The following is a 23,355-nucleotide window of genomic DNA, read 5'->3' on the forward strand; positions in this document are numbered from 1 at the left end:
TTCTGTTCTTGGACTTCCTTCTTTTGTAACTCAAGTGTTTGAACTTTTTATTTCCCAAACCAAGTTGCAAGCATGGGCAGTTGGTCTGGAGAAATGCACAGTGAAGCATTAACCAATGTTGTGCTGATGACAATATTGGCTGCTGTCACAATGTGGTTGTGTACCCAACTATCGTGGATTAGATAAGCCATGTCAGACCAAGTTTCACCGGTCTTTCCATGATGACAGACATTGGCCACAGGCTCAACCATACTCTGAACTCAATGCACAGGCGTCTGTTTCTCCCTGCATGTGACGGCCTCAACCTATGGCCTATATCTACTCAGACACCCCCTCACTGATATGGGTTGAGTCAAGAAGTGCATAGCTCAAATTTCTTGAATACCCTACAACTGCTGCAAGTGTTCTATATAGAATCTGCAAACTGACTTCAATCTATTTTTAAAGGGTTTTCGACCAATAGAACCACACCACGACTAAAGACAAGTGGGCTAACTGCTTTGCCCCGTTACCATTTTTCTTTCTGGAACTGCAGAAACTTCATGTTGCAAAACCTGTCACAAGTAAACAATGTGAGGACCAATCTAATATGCTATGATACACAGATCAGTGTCATGATTGAACTCTGACTGCAATCGAAGCAAAATAATCATTACTACTTAGATTTGTTTACAGCGATGAGCAGAACAGACGAGACTCTTTTTCCATCTTATCTTTGTGCAAGTCAAGTGAAATCACAAGATGGCCTGGTATGACATTACTGATAAAGGAAATCACATTTTATAGAAAGCAGGACATTATGTTCCCTAAGTTTAACAAACTGTGACTTGTCTTTAATACAATTAACAGTAACATTCTCTTGGCATAAAGCAAACATTTGGAAATTACCACATGCAAAGTTGTGGAATGAGATACTTATGTAGACATCCATAGGAAGAAAGTCCACCTTTCACTTCAGTAAGACAGCATTCAATCTTTACAACATTCAACTCTCAATAATACTGATTCAATGTGACATTTAGACAGTGCAATTTAGGAAAAAGCTGTGCATAGGCAGTTGATCAGATATTCACAGCAATGAATCCTAACACCAGCAACAAATTGATACAATGTGCAGCGTTGATGTGCATTACAGCATAAATTAGGTCTAACACTTGACATCTTCCAGACCTGGCCACCCTTCAATGCAACCTTAGGGGCCTAACTCAGGGACAAGATAAGTTATTATGGAAAGGGAGGATATGTCTACAAAGATATCAAAAGATATTTGGGGAAATGTTTTGACTGGTCCATGTTCCATGCCGGGCTCAGTAGCGGGTGGGAGGGTTTCCCTTCAGTTGTTATACAGAGAGCTGACAGAGCCAGGCCCCCTCACGCTGGTCCACGTACACACCCTATAAAAAAAAAAACTCAGTCACAAGTCAAATCTAACCAGCCTACACTATCAAACCAACAATATCATACACAGACTTAAACAGTGATTGAATAAAGACTGGAATTCTAGTACCACAGAGACATCTAGCAGCTGACCATCCCCCTCACAGCCACAATAGAACAAAGACATGCGGTATGTTTCCTCAGTCTACATTCAACACTGACTCTTGACAAAGGCATTGTGAAAGGGCAGTTTGTTGGTGGGAGTTTGCACACGCCTATAGAACCTGGAAAGTACGCACAGCTAACAGCAACAGTGGGATATGTCTTCATTGGTTAATGGAACCCTAATTAACACGATGCCCTATGTACCAGGCGGGGTTGAGTGGCGGTTACCACGATGGTGTAAATCATCAGCACTAAGCATGATTTCACATAGATACACGGGATCAGCTTACAGTTCAGCGTCAGGTTTGAATGGCAAAGCGTATCAATGAGAAGCCATTGCTATGGGCACACAGAAGCAAAGGCAGACCCAACACGTCTTCAGAGTGTATCAGGAGAGCCGAGAAGCAGCGTGGTTAGCTGTCCCTGGCCCCATACAGCGGTAAGGTACAAGACTGATAAGTTCTCTCGTACTGCAGCCACAGGCCCACACCCACAACCAGCAGCCCCTAGATAAAGTGTGTGTGATGCAGTAGGGGCGCTTATGTCACCATGGCAGGAAGACAGAGAGGTTGCTTGAATTACAACACCCCACCTACCCACACAAGGGAGCCCACAACCATGGGAGCAGAGCACTGATGCGAGGAGAATGCAAAACATGCTGTCATTCTCAAAAACACTACATTGAACTGCTTTTGGATCATTTCCATACGCCGTATGCACCAGCAGGGAATTTTTCTACAAGAATGAAGAACCTTTCATATTAGGCTATGTAATAGGGTTGGGCACTGTAGCTAGATACAAAACATTTATTTTCCTTTGTGTGTGTCAGGATTGTTATTCATATCCCACTATGACGCTGTGTGAATCACTACCACTACTATTAAGAGACTTCTCAATTAACCACTAGTCTGAAACCAAATTGAATGGGAGGCAGACTCAGTCAGCAGAGGCATCAGCACAATGGGATAATGTTACAATTATGCAGGTTGGTTGCCAGTTGCCTCAGGACAACAAAAAAAGTCCAACTAGCTATGTTTATCCTACTTCCCTAATGGACGTAAGAAATTACCTGCATGTCTAGGACGTTTTCCTGGAAGGTTTAGTGACGTGTGTAAGCATGTCACACAAATGCAAGTCCGTAATTGTTTTCTTTTTATGTTGATCTGATTCCATCTGAGTGTTCCTACTGGTGAAGGTCAGGGCCATACAGAGAGAAATGACTCTGGTCTAGACAAGACAAACCCGAACTGGAAACAGGCACCTCTTCACTTGATTCGTTTCCAATGGACACATTGCATGAGTGGAATTCTAGACGTTGAACACATCAGTGACAGAGATATTACAACCATGGCCTTAGTTTGACATTTGACTCAGCAGCACGGCTTCAATGACGTGTGATTAAACCACTTTTTTAAATGTTTTTATTACAGCAAGGCTTTAACACAGACGGAGAGAGTATAAACAAGAGTCATTCATAACTAGACTTTGTTTTGTACCATAAAAAGTCAGAAAGGGAAAGATTTTACAGAGACTACATGCGAGTCTAACGTTTAAAATGTGACAGACAGCATGTCTCTTTGATGAGATTCAAGCATGTTCAGACCAGAAATAATAGTTGTCTGGCAAAGAAAACCCACGGTGGTCAACTCAGACAGAGGAGTAGTGTCCATGTGACAACCTTAACAGTACATGAACTCTAAAGCTGAAACCCGTTGTTGATCCCACGGTTGTATATTTAGTTGGGTGTCCTTAAACCCCTTTGGCTGATGTTGTACCCACGCCCCTCCCTCCCAGTGATATAGCAGTGTAGTCCTGTGCGAGCTTTCAAAAAACTTCCCCTTGTGAATTTGGAGCGACGCATGCTGGGAAATGTAGGCAGCAGAGGGGTGTCCTGTCAAGATGATAACAAAATCTGGCAATTACAGCCTATTGTCCCTCCCTCCAAACTCACTGAACCCATCATCAGTCTAACCAGGAAGTGGTGTCTGCAACAACCTCTTTCAATCACATGCAGAGTTTTAGGTGGAATCTACAAGGAAAATTATAAGCATGTCAAAACCTGTTTAACCATTCAGATAAACCATCAGGCTTTCCTGGTCGACCAAACCATAAAGTCCAAGATTAGTATTTTCTATTAGATTCCACTAAAAAGAATATGTTGGGGGGAAAATATAGAAGTGTTTACCATTGTCTGATCCCAAGTGCCAGAAAACATTTTTACTGCAGGTGATTATGTATTTCCAGGTACTCTAGTGTCATGCATGCATTTTCTGCCCCCCCCCCCCCCCACAATTGACCTGAAATACAAAAGTGAAATGTGAGCCAGGGCTCTGTCTTTGTTTATTTGTGTGGATGAGGAGACATGAGGAAATGTTTCCAGACAGGAAATTGGATTTTTCCATTCTGTATTCAACATCATACTATCCAGCCAGCTATTGTACTGTACAAAAAAAGTACCTCTACCAGCCTGTGGACTTGTACAGCATGCCTGTCATAATCCCAGCAGCAACAGTGTTGATGTCATCCTCTGCTAACCGTGCCTTCTCGATGGCCACCCCCAAACACACTGTACATCGAAGCTGAGGACACAAAAGCATACAGGTGAATTAATGCCACATTATCTCAATAGAAACAACAATAACAGTATGCCAATGTGTGGCACTGCTCAAATGACACCAACGACTGCGTCAATCCTCTGGTGGAGAATGACGGGCACTCACCCAGTGAGCCAAGTGTGTTTGCCCATGTCGCTCCTTGGAGGATCACCAGATGTAGGAGCCTAAAAGTGAGGATATCATATCCATTAAAAACACAGACATCTACAGTCTAAACATCAACTCTGACAAAGTCCATGTGATACAAGGGTTGATTTACGATTAGGGGTTCTAGTAAAATGGCCGCGTATTGAAAACCTGACACATGCCCGTTGAAGTTATGCTTCAGTTTATATGGAAATCCTATATCAAAAAGGTTAACCATGCGTTGAGGTGATCAGGCAAAGTGACAAACAGCCTGTCAGATGATAATGTAGTTAGACTGCTGTACCTTCATGATTGATCTGATTCAGCTTCAGACATGCACAAACAGTAAAACTGCACATGATAATGTCTATCTTCTAACAGCAAACAGCTGGAAAAAGAATGACCCTGGTCAAACCAATATTCCAACTGGAGCCGGCATTACAGTGAACACAATCTACCCGTGGCCAAGGCAGACTTCGCCCTCCTTCTCCTGTCCTGACAGGGACTAAGTCATGTGATTGCTGGGGATGTCAAGAGCGCTGACAAGGCCTATAAACCCAGCTGTGTTACGCAGCACTAAAAAGTCAGGTGTGTCGACAAAGGCGTGTTAAGCACAGGTTATACCCTGATGAAGACAGCTTGGCTGTTGAAACGTTGGTAATTACATTTTTGCACCTGAGCTCCTAGAGTGTGCGGCTCTCTTTTATTTTCATGTTTTCTGCTCTGCTGGCCAGCACCTCGCCTAAGGAGGTGTGCGTTTCTTTTTCTTCTAGAGTATTAAGCACAGGGTCATTCAATGGCCGGGTGAGTGTGACAATCTCAGTGAAAGCAACAGCGTAGGTCAGATTTACAACAAAACACCATCATATAGGGCTACTATATCCAGTTTTTCATGGAACAATGTGTTATTACTGATACCGACTGGGGGAAATGATGATGCTGCCTATCAGCATTATAAATTCAGACAAGCGGTTTGGTGAGAATCAATTTCAGCAAATGTAGAGGTATATAATTCAGTGCTTCTCCCCCCCTCTCTCTAGCGGTGGTCTGATCCCATCAGCAGTTTACCTTTGGACCACAGAGTAAGATCCTAACTGTGAACTAAGCAGGAAGTCCAGTGTTAATAATTACACATGATGGATTCATGTCATGTCACGTCAGATTGTCCATGCATGTCACTTAGCTTTTATTCTTTGCGTGGAGCAGCATATACTTGGAGTAGATTTAAGTCCCAAATAATTGCCTCATATCTGTAAGGGAAAGCCAAGACTAACCTTTCAAGTGGTTATCCTTTTGGAGTTTAGTTGGAACCAATACAGAATGCAGATTGTTCACACAACCGATAAGATTGAGGTTGGCCAAAAATCTTGATGCTTACATTATGACCCATATAGATGCATTTAAACACCTTTACAAAGATCAAATGGAACCCTTGAATCATTGTACCAGCGCAATCATAATGGAGAGCATGACAAGTTATCAACCAGCCATATGAAATATTTTGACACATACTGAACAAATTGGTGAAGACTGCCCTCTGCTGGTTGATACCAGAATGAGTAATTATCGTATACTGAAAAAGTGATTGAGACGAACATAACTCTTAATCTGCTTGGTCTTTCAAATCCAGAAATAACTTGTGAAGGAAATCCAACTTAATCACGGCCTCCAAAAGACCATTAATTTGTGCAAAGACGGGGGATTGACTGTACATTACGTGGCTTAGACCAAGCCATGTCTTTGGTCTCGGATAGTCCTATTAGGAGCCCGTTGAGCGCTCCAACCGCAGCACCTAAAAAGCAACACAAACAAGAATTTACACACGTATATTTTACATTTCATACAGGCTCAAGAGTGAGACTAAGGGTAAAAACAAGATTTCACATGTAATACAACAGCATCCGATGGTGAAGAAAGCAATGTTCAAATCTATTAGAAGTTATTAGCACCGGACTAGTATTACTAGAGAAAGTTGGGTATGTAATTATTACCCCCAGAATGTGCGTTATTCCAGAGGACGATTCGGACGGGATTATTTTTTCCCCCCAAACTGCCTCTTGTAATTATGATTTTATTTATATATTTATTTTATAAATTGACACTGACGCAAATATGGAGGATGAAGATATTTAAACAGGTTCAGGCGATAACAGGCTACACTGAGCTTGGTTCAAAAGTTTCTAAACCATATATAGTCGCCATAATATTTGAATTGAGGAAGTGTGATCATAATCATTAGGATAGTTTAGCGATCCTTAGTAGAATACGTCCTAAACGCCCCCCAGCCTTCAGATGTGCATCAAACAGCGCACTTGATATGCGTTTTTAGGCTATGGATGAGAAAACGAACTCGTCATTTCCAAACGTTTAGCGCAGTTGTATGCGGCTTTGCGATCTATTAACAGCAAAGGTTGCATTACATTTGCGCTCATTTTTTTTAAATGATGCATTTGGCGATGGTTATGCATTCGCAAACGTATAAACAAAAGCATTCACTGTGAAAGTTGATACATGAAGGCCTTCATACAGTATATAGCCCATGCGCAGCACTTCGTTAAGTTGATAGGATCAGTTATTTTATTTCTCAAACCACGAGCAACACCTGTCAAACTCAGACATTTCTCTCGAAACACAGGACTAGCATTATCAGAGGACCTTGGAGTTTGCCAAAACAATAGGTTATTCTGGCTGGAATTGTTACTCTCCTGCCATGGCAGATTCGGACGGGACTAAAATTACAGTTGTGCTCATGCACATAATTACATTACCCGACCTCCCCCAGTAAAACTAAACACACCTGTTGTGTTGTATTGTAGATCCAGGTCCTGAATCTGGCAGATTCCAAGTTTGTGAACCAAAGTCATTCATTATACTAACTGGAACTGACATGTGTAAAATATCTTGGATCCACATTAAGATACGGCGAGAGGGGGCTCATCCCAGCCACTGCGTGAGGAGAGAAAAACACACAGAAAATAGTCAGCTGATGCTCATGGCCACATCAATTAGGTCGAATTGAATTGCAGACTTTCCATATCACGTTGAGAAATAATTGACGCCGAATTCAGTGTTTGAATATTCAGGCAATGCTCCACCCTTACTGGGTCCACTTGATGATGTATTGTCCATGTTTCCTAATTTACCTGTTAATGTCTTCCTTCCTGGCTCAGTTAGTGAAATTATCTAGTTCACTTACTTTAATCAAGGAATTAGCTATTCGCGCACCTAGGTAAAGGTAACTAGATGGCTTGCAATTTATCATTAGCCGATATACCAGCTATTCTGGGGAGCGTTTAATTCAAACCCAGGCTGCTTGTTAGCTATCTATGCTATGTTAGCTAGCGCTTCCTCGTCTTGCTAGCTAACGTTAGCTATCTTCTGAGTATGGTACGGTAGCTAATTTACTATTACTGAATACTTATCTCTATACCTTAGCTAACTAGCGTTAGCTTCTTTGAAATTGTTGGGTGTACTATTAGTTTCTCAATTCCGACACAGTTAGATAATAGTTTCAAAAAATGTAGCTAGTTACAGTAGTAGTTAGTCACACAGTATAACGTTAGCAACCAAAGATGGTGGATAAATTTAAGAGAGTTCACGCAGGCCTTTTAGCGTTGACAGTTTCAGTCTACTTAACTGGGTGTGTCTCCCTTAGACATCAATGCAATAGCAGCTGGGTCTGGTCTACATAGTTAGTTGACTTTCATTAAACTAGAAAAAAGCTGGGGGAAAACAGCGAGTGTAGTATCTCGCTTCCAATTGAATTTCAATTTATGGGGCTTTATTGGCATGGGAAACATGTTTAAATTGCACAAGCAAGTGAAATAGATAATAAACAAAAAATAACAGTAAACATTACTCAAAAAAGTTCAGAAAGAATAAAGACATGTCAAATGTCATATGTCTATATACAGTGTTGTAATGATGTACAAAAGGGAAAATAAATAAACATAAATGTAGGTTGTGTTTGTTCTTCACTGGTTGCCCTTTTCTTGTGGTAGAAGTCACAAATTGTGCTGCTGTGGTAATTTCACTTAATAGATATGGGAGTTTATCAAAATTGAATTTGTTTTTCAAATTCTTTGTGGGTCTGTGTAATCTGAGGGAAATGTGTGTCTCTAATATGGTCATACATTTGGCAGGAGGTTAGGGTGTGCAGCTCAGTTTCCACCTCATGTTGTGGGCAGTGTGCATATAGCCTGTCTCCTCTTGAGAGCCAGGTCTGCCTTCAGCGGCCTTTCACATTTCAAAGATTTCCTTCATTTTGGGTCAGTCACAGTGTTCAGGTATTCTGCCACTGTGTACTCTCTGTTTAAGGTCAAATATCATTCTAGTTTGCGCTGTTTTTTTGTCAATTCTTTCCAATGTGTCAAGTAGTTATCTTTTTGTTTTCTCATTTAATTTATTTAATTTCACCTTTATACTCATGATTTGGTTGGGTCTTTTTGTGGTGCTGTCCAGCTTGCTTAGGGGGCTCTTCTCCAGGTTAATTTCTCTGTAGGTGATGGCTTTGTTATGGAAGGTTTGGGAATCCCTTTTAGGTGTTTGTAGAATTTAACGTCTCTTTTCTGGATTTTGAAAATTAGCGGGTATCGGTCTAATTCTGCTCTGCATCCATTATTTGGTGTTTTACGTTGTACACAGAGGATATTTTTGCAGAATTCTGCATGCAGGGTCTCAATTTGGTGTTTGTCCCATTTTGTAAATTATTGGTTGGTGAGCGGACCCCAGATCTCACAACTGTAAAGAGCAATGGATTCTATAACTGATTCAAGTATCCTAATTGGTATGTCAAATTTCATGTTAGTTTTGATGGCGGCATAGAAGGCCCTTCTCGTCTTGTCTATCAGATCGTTCACAGCTTTGTGGAAGTTACCTGTGGCGGTGATGTTTGTCAGAGGTATGTATAATTTGTGTGCTCTAAGGCAACTGTGTCTAGATGGAATTTGTATTCGTGGTCCTGGTAACTGGACCATTTTTGGAACACCATTATTTTTGTCTTACTGAGATTTACTGTCAGGGCCCAGGTCTGACAGCATCTGTGCAGAAGATCTAGGTGCTGCGGTAGGCCCTCCTTGGTTGAGAACAGAAGCACCAGATCATCAGCAAACAGTAGACATTTGCTTCCCCTTTCGTCTCTGCAGCCACCAAATGACGTCACTCAAAAAGCCGTAAAGCCAAGGTTCGATGTCCTTTGTTTGGCTCGACAAATACGTTTGGTATTTAGGTGGTTCGAAAATGAAAGGAGGTTATTACGATTTAATTTAATAATGTGTACTATTTACATGTTATCTTAACAAGTAATAGACTGAAGGTGAATAATGTAACTGTTTTAATAGTGTTTGCGACAGTTTTCACGACACCAGGCACATGCTTTGTCCTGTCCAATGACGTCTGTTCCTATCTGGTTCATTGCCCAATGAAATTCGAGATACATTGCGTGCTGCGCAGGAGCGGTATATATCATGGATTGAAAATGCATGTGGCTGGTTTGCCACACACTGTCCTTCAACGCGTTAAGACAATCCACAGTATTTAAAATCAGTGACGATACGCAGCCATTGCCAAGGCTTGATATCCGTGTGGACGCTGGTTGTGATCTGACAGAGGTGCGGCAGAATCGACTAATTTCGTCGAGGGTCAAGACAACGAATCTAGCAGGATAAAAGCCCGGTAAATAGTCATCTCGAGAACATTATTAACTTGCACCATCGCTTATTTCGTTATAATTGTTCATACGTCAAATTTGACTACATAACCAGCCTTATAATTTTAAAACATGACGATACAACGTCTTGGTTATGCGAAATATAGCCATCTTGCCATGTCTATTGCAATGAGCATTATGCCGGGTGATATGCTCGGGCCACGGTTTGGTGGCAATTCCTGTCAAAAAAATCATTCTCGTAACGGGGGGGGGACTTCTGATGACACTGAATCTGCTGTTTAAAATCGTATGAAGCCAGCTCTCGAGCCTTGGCTCTCGTTTTATGCCCTCTAGCTGCATGTGTCATCGATGCTGGATTTGAGTCTGTCAACCTTCCAAGATGATCCACATGATCAGTGACTGAAGACATGTTCATTGTTTAATGTATTATGCTTCTATGATCAGTACTATGCTGCTTGATCAATAGGGAAATATGTGTCTGAGAAAATCAATTGAATAATGCATGAATACGCAAAAAAAAAGTCCATGGTGAATGCTCGGTGCTATTTTTATGGCGGGGGGGATGAATTCACGCCGCTGTGAGTATTTGTGTCTAGTCTGAGCTAGAGCGCCTTCTGAGCTAAAAATGCGGAATTAATAAAACATACATTACCAGCTCTCTTTGGTCGATATAGCTACCGGCATCCGCCCTGCGACAATGTTGCTTTGTCATTCACTATAGTTCTTGGATGTCATTTTACGATTTGATTATGTTTTGGGCACAAGAAAGCAATCATTTTTTATACATCTGTCTGTTGTAATGCGGCCTTTTAGTCACAGCCGATTTAATCCACTCCCATCATGCATTGTGCTCATCCCAGCCCTTACTGTATTTCCTGTTTATTGTTGCTGCTTTGTCTGGTAATTTTCTGTAATTGTGGCGTAAATCAACCTCAAATGTAATGTATTAACTAACAGTCTGTAATTATCAATAATTTGTTGTTTTGCTCAAGCTCACCACACCTACTTAAGCAGTCGTTTTTTTTTGTTTCATTTCCTCTAGGCAACGTAATGCAAAGCACTTCCTCGGTACACAATTCAACTCCACGTTTCGATAGTGAAAGTACAATTATGTCAATGTTTTAACCTGTGATATTCAACCGTTCTTGTTTATTTGTGATATTGGATGTGATGTTAATTTGTAACGATGACATACAGCTATCTGGCTAGGCAGCTGACAGTAGTTTTTACTTTTTTTCTCTCTCTTTTAGGAGTGGTGGAATCTGTTGACCCTGTAATTATAACAAGACCACAAGTTACACACATTGACATTTAGGGCCTGGTCAAATGGAGGACTCGGAAACTGATTTGACTTCGTCTGAACCGGACGCACTTGGTGCAGACTTCATCACAGTGGAACTGGACACCCAGCCCATAGAATATGTTGTCAAGTGGGCAGAGGTCGGGTCCAAGTTCACAATATCCTGTGTGAAAAAGGAGGCGGACGAGGGGTCTGGCCTGAATCTTGACCAGGTGAAGGCAGAGCCAGACGAGCCCTTCTTTGCCCAGTATGAGGAGGAGTTCCCTGGCTGTGACATTGCAGAACAGAGTGTCATAGTAAACGACTCTGATGAGGACGACCAGACTGAGCCAGGGAGTAGCCATCTGGTCCCTGTTGGAGATGGCTCTGATTCAGGCTCAGAGAAAGGGGAATATAGCTCACCAGGGGGAAACTACAGCTGCAACTACTGTGGGAAGTGCTACAGTCATTCCTCAAGCCTCTCAAGACACCAGCAATTGCACACAGGAAAGGCACCCCTACCCCCAAACAAGCAAATGGATGCAGGGTCAGGTGAGGGGAACAAATATAAATGCACACAGTGTGCAATGCGATTCAAAAGCAGAAGAGCTCTTGGCACTCATATGAGAACACATCGGGGCATGAGAGTTTACCCATGCAACATCTGTGGGAAGGATTTTAACCACAGCTCCAGCTTGTCGCGTCATAGGCTCATCCACAAAAAAGGGAAGGGTATTCCCTCTGGTGCTCGACCTGCAGAAATCAGTTATGTCCGCCGCCCGCCAGGCAGCAGGAAAAATAAAAAGCAGGCTGGCGCGAAGAAGATCCCTGGCGAGAAGAAGATCCCGATCGTGAAGAACCTCCCCGGAGAGAAGTTCTACGCGTGTACACAATGTGACATGACCTTCAAGAACTCCATTGGCCTCTCGAAACACCAAGTCTCTCATGTCAAGGATCTTCTGAATAACTATGCCCAGGGTAATGACAGTCTCACCAAGTCCTCAGACTTGAAAATACGCCTCAAGTTGTGCTCGAGGGACAAACCCAACTTCTACACCCTCTGCAAGAAAAACAAGCGGTCAAGAGCTGCCAAGCGCCAGCGCCAGCGCCAAACATCAGTCTCTGAGGAAGAGGAAGGACAATATGCATGCGAGCAGTGTGACAAGCACTTCAGCCAGGCGCAGAGCCTCGCCAGGCACCAGCAAATGCACAAGGGAGACAAGTTCAGCTGCTCTTACTGTAAAAAGACCTTCGCCAGGTTGTCCAACCTCCACCACCATGAGAGATCTCACTCCACAGGGGGCAAGTACGAATGCACCACCTGCAACAAGACATTTGTGCACTCGTCTAGCTACTCCAGGCACAAGCGGCAGCATGCCGAGGAGGCCCACCAGCGCCAGTGGAAGGGCATAGATGAGATGGCACCACTTGATTCAGACTCTGAGTGAGAGCAGTAGTGGTCTGCTCTCAACTACCCACACACAGCTTACTACTCTGGCTTTCAGGGGTTGGGAGGTTTTTGGGGATCTTGTTTCGGACTTAAATTGGCATTACTCTTGAGTATATAATGTGTGTGATGATGACTTATGGTATGGTATCAGCAAATTGCATATTTCTTTTCCTAGATTACACTGCCTGTGTTGTCCTCTGCTGCCCATGCAAATGAATATTTCGATTTATTTTGTTCACATTCCCTTTTGGTCTGGGTTAGCTACAGGGTTAGGGTGAAAGTGTTGCTAGAGTCTTGCCAGATGTGAAGTATACTGTACCATCTGTGTAGTATATCAGCCGTGTTAGGAAGCCACCCTTGCTACACATCAAAATAAAACTGCTATAAAATGCTTCTGCTGTTGAGCAAACCCATTTCCTCTTTTTCTGTATATAATCAATTTTTTATCTCTGTGACATGACAAGGGTCAAAAGGAACCTTGCCATCAAACTAAATCAGGATTTGACCTCTAGGGGATTAATGTGATGTCTGCATGACACCACACATAGTCCCTGGTTCAATCAAGCTTCTATGGTTTATCTTCAAGATTTACTGTATCTGTTCAGTTCACGCAAGTAATCTATGACGCTCAAACCAACCATCAATAAAATCAAAACAGTGAAGTACTTTATGAGAAACGAAAGAAGGTTGATTGAATCCAGGCATTTCCAATAAATGTGCTAAGATGAATCCTTCAATCAGAAAACTGGCACGTGTTACTTTCCCATTCCCTACTCAACATCACTTGTTTATGATCTCAAATGGCAACACACAGTGGTGAAATTTAAAAAAACAAAACAAAATATAGATCTTTTTCTATATATTTGGGATTTAATTACATTGTTGCATCTTTTTTTGTTGTTGAAACTGCTAGCATTGAGTGCTCAACCAAGTTTTTATGAGTGCTTAGACAGTTTAGTTCTACTACAAAGAGTTCAGATGAACATTCAGATTGTTGATTTAAGGATTTTAATGTCGAAATATGAAGTCCAATCATATCCTTAGAACTTGAAAATACTATATGTGGTATTTGTCAACATATACTGACTGCAATTACCACAAAGTATAAAATTGACTCCATATATGTATGCATGATGAATATAACTTGAGAATAGTTACAATATATGTTGTTTTTACATCTGCTGTGCTTGTGTGTAAAACATTGCATTTGTGAAAGTGAGAATAATTGAGATATTTAATATGTGCAGTGTATTTTGACAAATACCTTCAAATATTCCTGGGATTAGGGATTTCATATTTTGTACAAGTATTTGTCTTTTGAGGTTGTAGGGGAAACTGCACTACTTATTTATGAATTGGGAACAAAGGTGCAATTTAAATGGCAGTGAATGTGATTCACAATGGCTATAGTTGAAAACATCTTTTCGGTGGCAAAGCCTTCCCCATTTGCCCCAAAGTTCCACCTTTTCAGATGTAACCTCTCACAAAATCCATTACTATTCACAGAAATATTATCAAGTGCTGTCAACTACTTACTGTATATCATCAAAGCTTTCAAATAATGCTTGTATACATGCATAGCCAGATGGATTTTCTTTTCCAGTTAAAACTGTTCAATTATCTGTTGAAAGTGCTCAACTTATCTCCTTGTTTGATGTTTATATTTGCTTTAAACACAACCAGGGTACTCTAAACAATTATCGACATTTGACCTTGTGAATACCATTTTTACTGTTTAAATTGGAATTTAATTGTCACATCTAACCTCTGTTTCTTTTTCTTATTTCTTGAAAGTGTATAGAGGCATGTATCGAGCACAGACCCGGTGTATCGAGCACAGACCCGGTGTATCGAGCACAGACCCGGTGTATCGAGCACAGACCCGGTCTATTGCATCCACACTGATAATTGAAGAGAAAAAAAATGATGAAAAAAACTTGGTACCTTCCTTGTATTTATGTAAGTTAATGTTTGTTTGAAGAGCTAAATTCCCCTGGTTCCCCTCAAAACAGACCTTCATTGAGTTCAGTTTTGTTTGGTTTGGTTTTCAGTTGTGGTTCTGGCCTTTTTTCTCCAGTGGCAAACAATATTCTCCTCTCTTGTTTTTCAGCAATCTCTGCCTTTTTAGATTCTGAAACTCATATCGTTTTCTTTTTTCGCTGTCATTATTTCTTTTTTTTGATGCAGCGGACCTACATCCTATAGAGAGGTGTATGTTTTTTGTATTGTGTTTGCCATTTAGAATACAGTTGACTTGTTTTTGTCTTGCGTTTTTGTAATAAACCATTCATGAAAGAAAGGCTGGCTCCATGATGTCCTGGATATATTTAAAAATGAGTAGGCCTTCTGTCGTTTACAGAATATTTGAACAACTAAATCTGTTAAGTTGATAACTCGATTGTGCGTTACCACTATTCAATGGTTCTTGACTAATGAGTATAATTTTTTTTTTGTGGATTATGTTGAATGAGTTAAATTGTTCAGCTACTGTTGATAATTCACCTGTGATTTGATGTCCCCCAACTAGATGGCAGCAAAACACTTAAAATAAAATTTAAAAAGAAGTCCGTCAGCTTGACCCATTACAGAAACAGAAGACGTTTTTCTTCCTTTTACAAAAAATTGTTAGAGAATTGTTTTTGCACTGATTTTATTTATCAGGTCTTCTACTAGTATTTAAGACAATTAAATGTTTATTGGCTAACTCAACTTTATAATGACATTTTGTTTTCTTTATCTGCTTCCAAAAATATATCACAGGGCCACAAACAATTAGGGCTCAATTCCATCTGTATCGCCCCAAGTGTTACAGACAAGCACACTAGAAATGTAAAGGTCATTTCCTATTGAACCCTCATCTGCAGCGGTTACTGTGAATCCAGTCTCCACTAACGCAGGAACATCGACTGTAAATTTAAATCAGGCTGTAATGCTGAATTTCCACCATCCAGATTGAATGGAGCCCTTCGTGTGTAAAAGAAATGCAACTAATAGTATTTGTCTCACAGCCTGAAATCCAGAACCTGTTTTGCTAACATTCCGCTCTTTGTACTCCTTGTCATTGCCGAAAACACGTTTAGCAGGGCAAGGAATGGAATTATAGCTAAACAGACTGGGACCCAGGCTATTTGTCCCAGAGGAATCCTACTCACTGTTCCTCTTGATTTATGTTGATTCAGATTTGTGTCAGCTACATAAATAATGAGTCAAATACTATTTTATCTAGAGATATTGGCACAACTTATCAGACAACAACCTCTGTCACATTTAAAAAGACAGCGATTTCAATCAAACAACTATAGCACACTAAAACCTCGAGGGGACCCACACCGCCCAGAAAAGTGCTCTTGTAATTTCTGTTAGGCTCCTCTGCAACCACTCAAAGGAATTTGTAAGGACAGAGTGAGAGAGTGGGCCAAAAAAAATAAAGTTTCTATTAGAATTCAGGCTTTGCAGCTGTGGAGTTTTTTGGGCCCTCAAAGTGAGGCAATAACATTTGCCATTGTTGCCAGGCTAGAGGGCTCAGACTTCCTGGCAACCCTAAACTAAATTACCCAGGCTTTTCTGTGGGCCTAGAAACGAGCTCTGTGTTCTGCAACAAAAAGGGCATTGAGATGAGGGGAGAGATGGCCTCCCCGGGCTCCTGAAAAGCCAACTCCGAGCCAATGAATGAAGGCAGAGGGCTCGCTCTATGAGAACCGCTGTGGGAAATGGTAGTGATGTCATTATGAATGCATTTCTGAATGTTTTTGTTGCTTACTTCTCTCTGCCCCCATCCCTGTCCCGAAACCCCCCCTCCACTGTGCCCTTCCTGTCTCATTTGGGCTCCATTATTGGGAGCCGACCAATGCAAAAAAATAAGTTAAAGCCCAGTGCCCAGGACCTCAGCGAGGCACGGTCTCCGTGGAAACAGGAAAACAGTGCTGTGGGGCGTCAGTTCCTCTTTGAGACCAGTGTGGAGGACATGAGATAGAGGAAAGGGTGAGAGAGAGGGCGGATCAGTAGGAATTTGGACACCTTAGAAAACAAATTTGTAAGCACTGATTTATGGGCCTCTTTCTTGAACAAAGGAGTTTTAAGTTGGATCCAGCCTGTGCTCACTCTTGGTTTGGAGATTAAGGACCTATTCGTTCACTTCCCTCATTGAATAATGGATGCTACTTGTTACCACATGCCTGTGGAGAGAAATGAAAATGACCGTTTTTCCATCATTTATTGGTTGGTGCAGTAAAGAGAACCTGACATCAATATATTATATTATATTTCCATTAATTTGTATGTATTTCTCAGCATCTGATTTTCTTCCATCCTTTGTTTTTCCATGTCATCCTCTTCCACTAGTTTCCCCACATGCCGAAGGCCCCGCATGGTGTGATTGCAGTCATGCAAAATGCCCGTTTCCCCATTAATCTGGTTGATCACCCACCTCCGACTAAGGGCTCTATTCAATCAGCGGTACAGCGTGATAAAAATGTTCCCGTGTTAGCGGAGACTGCATTGGCGGTAAACACTGCGTATGTCCTCTCAAACTGAAATTACCGTTACATTTCTATCACGCAATCTATCGCTGCAGCGATGCAGACTGAATAAAGATATAAATGCCCCTACGGGCAGGAAGAACAAACAAACAACATATTACCCTGTTAACATGGTCACACAGCTCAGTAGGTGGTGGTGCATTGTGCCAATGCCTGATAAGGCTGATTTTAATGAGGTGAAAACCAACAAGTGCCAAACAAAGGGCAAAACGATTAGATAAGCAACAAGCTAATTACTCACTCTCACAATCAAGTGGAGCTCATTCTCTCTTATGGGATGTTTAGGCTACAACATCTCCCCGCAGCCGCGTTCAAATCAAGGGTTCGGCTAAATACGGAGAAGGGGAGCTCTGCCCGGCACACACTACTACACATGTCCATAACAGTGTTCCATGGCGTTGTTTTCCTTCTCAATCAGATGCGTTTCATTTGCTTTGGTTGGAGAACACGAAGTGAGAAGGGTATTTTCAAACGGATGGAAATTAAACCATTATAAAATAGTGAAGTGAACTGAATACAGAGCATTAAAAAGACCGCTGCATTATAATGACATATTTTAATAACCTTTTCTAAGAGTGGCCAGGGGACACATTTAAAAGACACTAACAGAGCTAAGAGTTTGTAATGGTACTATGGTATTGACGTGACTGACGCCAGTCAGGTGCCGCAATGCATCACTTCTCAGTCTTCCCAACTGCCACCAGAAAGCTGACCAAGATCCCAGCCAGCGTCAACATGAAGGTCAAATGTGCTCTGGGACATACTAAGTTGATCCTGTGCAGCGACTGAACACCTCTCAGGACTTTACCCAGTCCCCTGCAAGCTCTGCTTTCCTCCTCACTGCCAATGCTGTGCTGCCTACCCCTCCCTACCCTCCCTTAAGGACATTTACCTACTTATTAGACCCCCCCCCCCACACACACACTCTATTATGTTACGTTAGGAGTAGGACAGGGGGAGGTCTGCAGATTTGGATTCAGGGAGAACATTATTTCAACCATTCTCTCTCTCATATGTAGATTCAGAGCAGCAGTGGATGAAACTTCTGTCTGATCTGATTGATCCCCACTCTGGGGCAGAATATTGGCTGTATCACAGCCAGAGTCTGGTACTGTTCTGTTGAATAAAACAAATGGCAGGGAAAAGACAAAATATTTGATTCAATCTGTATCGCTGAAGCGTTACAGATTCCACGTCAGAAACGTAAAGGTCATTTCCTATTGACCCGACATATGCAGCGCTCACCGTCGATGCAGTCTCCGCTAACATGGGAACATAGACTTTACATTTCAATCACGTTGAGCACAAAGTACACTATGATCACTGCATGGTTTCTGCACGACATGTACGTTTCTGCTGGGAGTGGCTGAAGCAATTTACAGATCAATCCGCACAGCGGAGACGCCCGTATTCTGCTCTGACCCTCCTCTTCTCCTCGTCTACCCCCATGGCATGGCGGTGTTGCTGTTATAGCTGCTGTTGATCCATGGCATGGGTGAACTTCATGCCCAGGGAGCCTCACATGTACTTTAACACTCCATAATGAGAGAGAGAGAGAGAGAGAGAGAGAGAGAGAGAGAGAGAGACAGAATCCCACAACTCAATCAGAGATCTGGGTGCCAAGCTTTTGACTTCTTCTACACAAACACTTTCATGGCTCAACACCCGGTGGCAACACAAGATGCGATTTCTTCCCCAAAATAGCCGCCAGGAACCCCAGCACATCTTATCAACACAGAGCAGAGGCCCACTGCAGCCCAGGCAATTTAAACCCTGTGATAGACATGGCAATTCCCCTGGAAAGCTCCGGATTGGAGGATGAGGACCGGGGAAAGAGAGAATGAGTAGTGAAACAAGGAATGAGAACCCAGAAAGGGCTTGTAATGTGCGGGTATGGATATGGACAAAGTATGTGTGTGTGTTTGTGATGGAGGGAGACTTGTAGACTAGTTGCCATGCTAAGTAGTAGTTGTATATGGAAAATGTTGACAGGCGTAACCGGCATAACAATAACTTAACTCATAACAGCAGGTTGCTAGAGCAGAGGTGTTGTTGTGTGTTTTTGAGTAGAGAGAGACATTTGAGCATCTGAGGATGCTCCATTGACTTAAAGATGACAGCGGATAGTAATCACACAATTCCCAATGACATATCCTCCATGCCTTCCAATGTCAGATAGTGTGAAGGAGGGTATTGATTTGCACTCCACCTCACATCTGTACCACACTGTGTTCCTGTCCGCTTCTACATCAGGGATCGGAGATCATTTTTCGCCCCCTATTCGAAGCCCATTTTATGGTGTCCTTCATTGTATAAGATACATTATAGACTGGGTGGTTTGAGCTCTGAATACTGATTGGCTGACAGCCATGGCATATGACATCAACTCAAATCTCATTTTATTGGTCACATACACATGGTTAGCAGATGTTATTGCGAGTGTAGCGAAATGCATGTGCTTCTAGCTCCGACAGTGCAGTAAATATCTAACAAGCAATCTAACAATTGCACAACAACTGCCTAGTACACACAAATCTAAGTAAAGGAATGGAATAATATATACATACAAAAATATGCATGAGCAATGACTGAGAGGCATAGGCAAGATGCAATAGATGGTATAAAATACAGTATGTACATTAGATGAGTAATGCAAGATATGTAAACATGATTAAATTGTCATTATTAGTGGCTAGTGGTTTCAAGTCTGTATGTAAGCTGTAGCCTCACTGTGTTCATGATGGCTGTTTAACAGTCTGATGGCCTTGAGATAGAAGCTATTTTTCAGTCTCTCGGTCCCAGCTTTGATGCACCTGTACTGACCTCGCCTTCTGGATGGTAGTGGGGTTAACAGGCAGTGCCTCGGGTGGTTGTTGTCCTTGATGATCTTTTTGGCCTTCCTGTGACATCAGATGCTATAGGTCTTATGCTGTAGGTATCAGGCCGTATAATACGGATAGAGCAAAACATGTATTTTTACTGCTCTAATTACATTGGTAACCAGTTTATAATAGCAATAAGGCACCTCGGGGTTGATTGCATATAACCAATATACCACGGCTAAGAGCTTTGTCCAGGCACTCTGCGATGAGTCGTGCTAAGAACAACCCTTAGCCGTGGTATATTGGCTATATTGCTTAATTTATTATTGCTTAATTCACCATTTTGTCAACTCACTAGGCTCATTTCTCATTGTTATTCTGGTTAAGCCAGTGTTGAATATAAAATGTGGTTCTACACTAAGTAGTAGTTCTTGCAGTAATATTTCCTGAAGTTAAATTTGTTTATGACCCTTGACCTACCAAAATTGTGCCACACCCACCGCTTGCATTTTCCTCCATTTCCATAAACTTTCTAGGCCAATGAGATAGAGCTTCCTTCTCCTGGAATGTCCCCATTTTCTAGGATTCGATACGACTCCTCCATGAAACTTCAGAGTATCCATAACAAACTATGGAAAATCCTTTTGAGTTTTTACCCTGGATGGAGAGGGGAGTAGCAAAGTGAAGTCAACAAAGCCACCCTGAAAAACATTGACCTTAGCATCTCATATTTACTTCCAACTTGGGTATTTTATGGGGGGTTTGAAATTAAACAAAGATTAATACTTTGGCCTAAGAAAATAAGTTAATGAGAAGTCATAAAGTCATCATTTTCAAAACTATTTCAAGAACTCTGAAATTGAGGGATGTTGCATAAGTTACTATTAAGAGAACAACATGCTTATAAAATAAGCATCTGCTTATGTTTGATTGAATCAAATGGCCAAATGGTCTAAGAGGCTATATTTGTCATGTTTTGTCTTATATTGTCTTGTCATTTTGCTTTTCCTTCTGTTCGTTTTCCCCCTGCTGGTCTTTTAGGTTCGTTCCCCTTTTTCTCTCTCCCTCCCTCTCTCTCTTCTCTCTATCGTTCCGTTCCTGCTCCCAGCTGTTCCTATTCCCCTAATCAATCATTTAGTCTTCCCACACCTGTTCCCTATCTTTTCCCCTGATTAGAGTCCCTATTTCTCCCCTTGTTTTCCGTTTCTGCCCTGTCGGATCCTTGTATATTGTTCACCGTGCTGTGTCTTTGTATCGCCCTGTCGTGTCGTGTTTCCCTCAGATGCTGCGTGGTGAGCAGGTGTCTGAGTCTGCTACGGTCAAGTGCCTTCCCGAGGCAACCTGCAGTTTATTATCGAGTCTCCAGTCAGTTCTCGTGATGACGAGTGGAATTGTTTTTTATGCTTTATTTACCGCTCCGATTTGTCTAGGAGTATTGCTATTTCCTTTAACTGGATTAAAGACTCTGTTTTCGCCAAGTCGCTTTTGGGTCCTCATTCACATGCATAACAATATTCCTTCATAGATATGGTTCATGTGTCATCTAACACTTCATAGCTGCAAACTACCACTACATTGTACAGATGCATGATAATTAAGCAATGACCAGAGGAGGTGTGGTATATGGCCAATATACCATGGCTAAGGGCTGTTCTTTAAGCACGACGCAACACAGAGTGCCTGGACACAGTCCTTAGCCGTGGTATACTGGCCATATACCACAAACCCCTGAGGTGCCTTATTGCTATTATAAACTGGTTACCTACGTAATTAGAGTAGTACTAATAAATGTTTTGTCGTACCACAGCTGTCAGCCAATCAGCATTCAGTGCACCCAGTACATAATAACTCCTATAGCCTCTCTTTCTAAAATGATGCAGTGCCCTCAGAATGGTAATAAAACAGAACATCTTCATTAATACGTCTGTTTGGAATCATTTATTAAATAATACTGGCTAAGTCTAACACGTCACAACAAAACACGGGAGGAAAGGAAAAGGTTAAATGATCTGAGTCAGTAATAGAGGTAAGACTTGGTCAAGGAGTCAATTTAATGCAGTGTTTCTTAATCCTGGTCCTAGGTGCCCAAAGGGGTGCACATATTTGCACTACACACCCGATTCCACTAATCAAAGGTTTTATGATGAGTTGGTCGTTAGAGGAATCAGGTGTGCACCTCTTTGGTTCCCCAGGACCAGGATTAGGGAGACAAAAAACCCAGATTTAATCAACTACAAAGAATCTCAAAATCAAACAAATAACGTAGCTGCTTTTGTCGTTTATGTAAGTCATTTAACATTTTTCTTCTTCTTACACACATATAAAACAAGATAGAAAAATACATTATAAACTTGTAACAATGGCTGCAAATACACATGTTGTTTTCTCATAGGAAATCATTTGGGTATGGTTGCACACCATCCATGGAGTAAATGCTAACAGGATCAGTTGTTCGACAGCATGGGGTCCTACAGAACAACACGCTTGATTTGCACACTCGGAAAAAAGAGAAACACCAGGTCAAGAACAATGCTGTCAAAATGGCACAGATAAAAAAAGAATCTCTGATAATAGCATAACAGTAACATTACTAAGGGATGGGATGCCATTCTATATTGGTTCTGATGTCTCTTCACTCACAACCAAGGAAACCATTTGTTTGCCACCATTCTTTTATCACCAGTACAATTATATGTCAAATATTCATATTCGCCCCGCTTCAAAGTCAATCCATTGTCTTATATAATAATGACTTCCGATAACAATGATAATAACACGTATCATATTAATGATTGAGAATCCATACGTATTCATCATTTATAATGGATTATAATCATATGCAATTGCACTGCAGAATCATTTTGCAAACATAAATACTGTAACTGAACGGAAATGGCACGCATGAAGACAATCTGAGACACAGAAACTCTCCATACACCACCAGAGGCCATTCTGTTGCATAGTAAATAAAGGGGGGGGGATGTGGAGCAATCTTTTGGTGCAGACCAGGAAGTACACACAGGCTTTACAGTCAATCACTAGGTACCACAATGACATAAACCCTTCTCCTCCAATTAACACAGCACGTGTCGAGTCAGCAGTAAGACTCCAGACCCAATACTCCATTATAGGAAGTAAATCAGGAGGGCAGAAACAGACACGTCCTCATCTAATGGGATAGGTGGTAGAGAGATACATCATGGTAGAGGGATGTGGGATGTCAGCTCCACGGGTAGGGGGATGTCTATGCCAATGACAACTCCTACAAGGCAGTCCAAAATGACACTTCTAACACTACTAACTGTAAAGACGATG

The 23,355-nt window shown here is 41.6% G+C and overlaps 1 protein-coding gene and 1 long non-coding RNA gene across 7 annotated transcripts; one reads left to right on the forward strand and one right to left on the reverse strand.

Annotated features, from left to right (window-relative positions):
- Nucleotides 1–10,803, reverse strand: LOC124041358. Of its 5 annotated transcripts, none has more exons than XR_006839927.1 (5): nt 10,604–10,803; nt 7,081–7,229; nt 4,263–6,075; nt 4,000–4,121; nt 1–1,394 (listed from the first exon to the last, which is right to left on the reverse strand). It is a non-coding gene; the product is annotated as an uncharacterized LOC124041358 (long non-coding RNA). The 5 variants fall into 5 exon arrangements; XR_006839928.1 differs by lacking the exon at nt 10,604–10,803 and having other exon boundaries at nt 4,263–4,321; nt 4,588–6,075; nt 7,081–8,137; XR_006839926.1 differs by lacking the exon at nt 10,604–10,803 and adding an exon at nt 7,714–8,135.
- Nucleotides 9,776–14,979, forward strand: LOC124041357 (zinc finger protein 135). Of its 2 annotated transcripts, XM_046358862.1 has the most exons (3): nt 9,776–9,956; nt 10,994–11,019; nt 11,202–14,979. In XM_046358862.1, the coding sequence occupies exon 3, from the start codon at nt 11,278–11,280 to the stop codon at nt 12,676–12,678; it is 1,401 nt and encodes a 466-aa protein (XP_046214818.1). In that variant the 5' UTR covers nt 9,776–9,956; nt 10,994–11,019; nt 11,202–11,277; the 3' UTR covers nt 12,679–14,979. The 2 variants fall into 2 exon arrangements, with proteins under 2 accessions (XP_046214818.1, XP_046214817.1); XM_046358861.1 differs by lacking the exon at nt 10,994–11,019.
- The last annotated feature ends 8,376 nt before the right edge of the window (nt 14,980–23,355 follow it).

The sequence above is a fragment of the Oncorhynchus gorbuscha genome, linkage group LG08 (assembly GCF_021184085.1).
Source record: "Oncorhynchus gorbuscha isolate QuinsamMale2020 ecotype Even-year linkage group LG08, OgorEven_v1.0, whole genome shotgun sequence".
Lineage (NCBI taxonomy): Eukaryota > Metazoa > Chordata > Actinopteri > Salmoniformes > Salmonidae > Oncorhynchus > Oncorhynchus gorbuscha.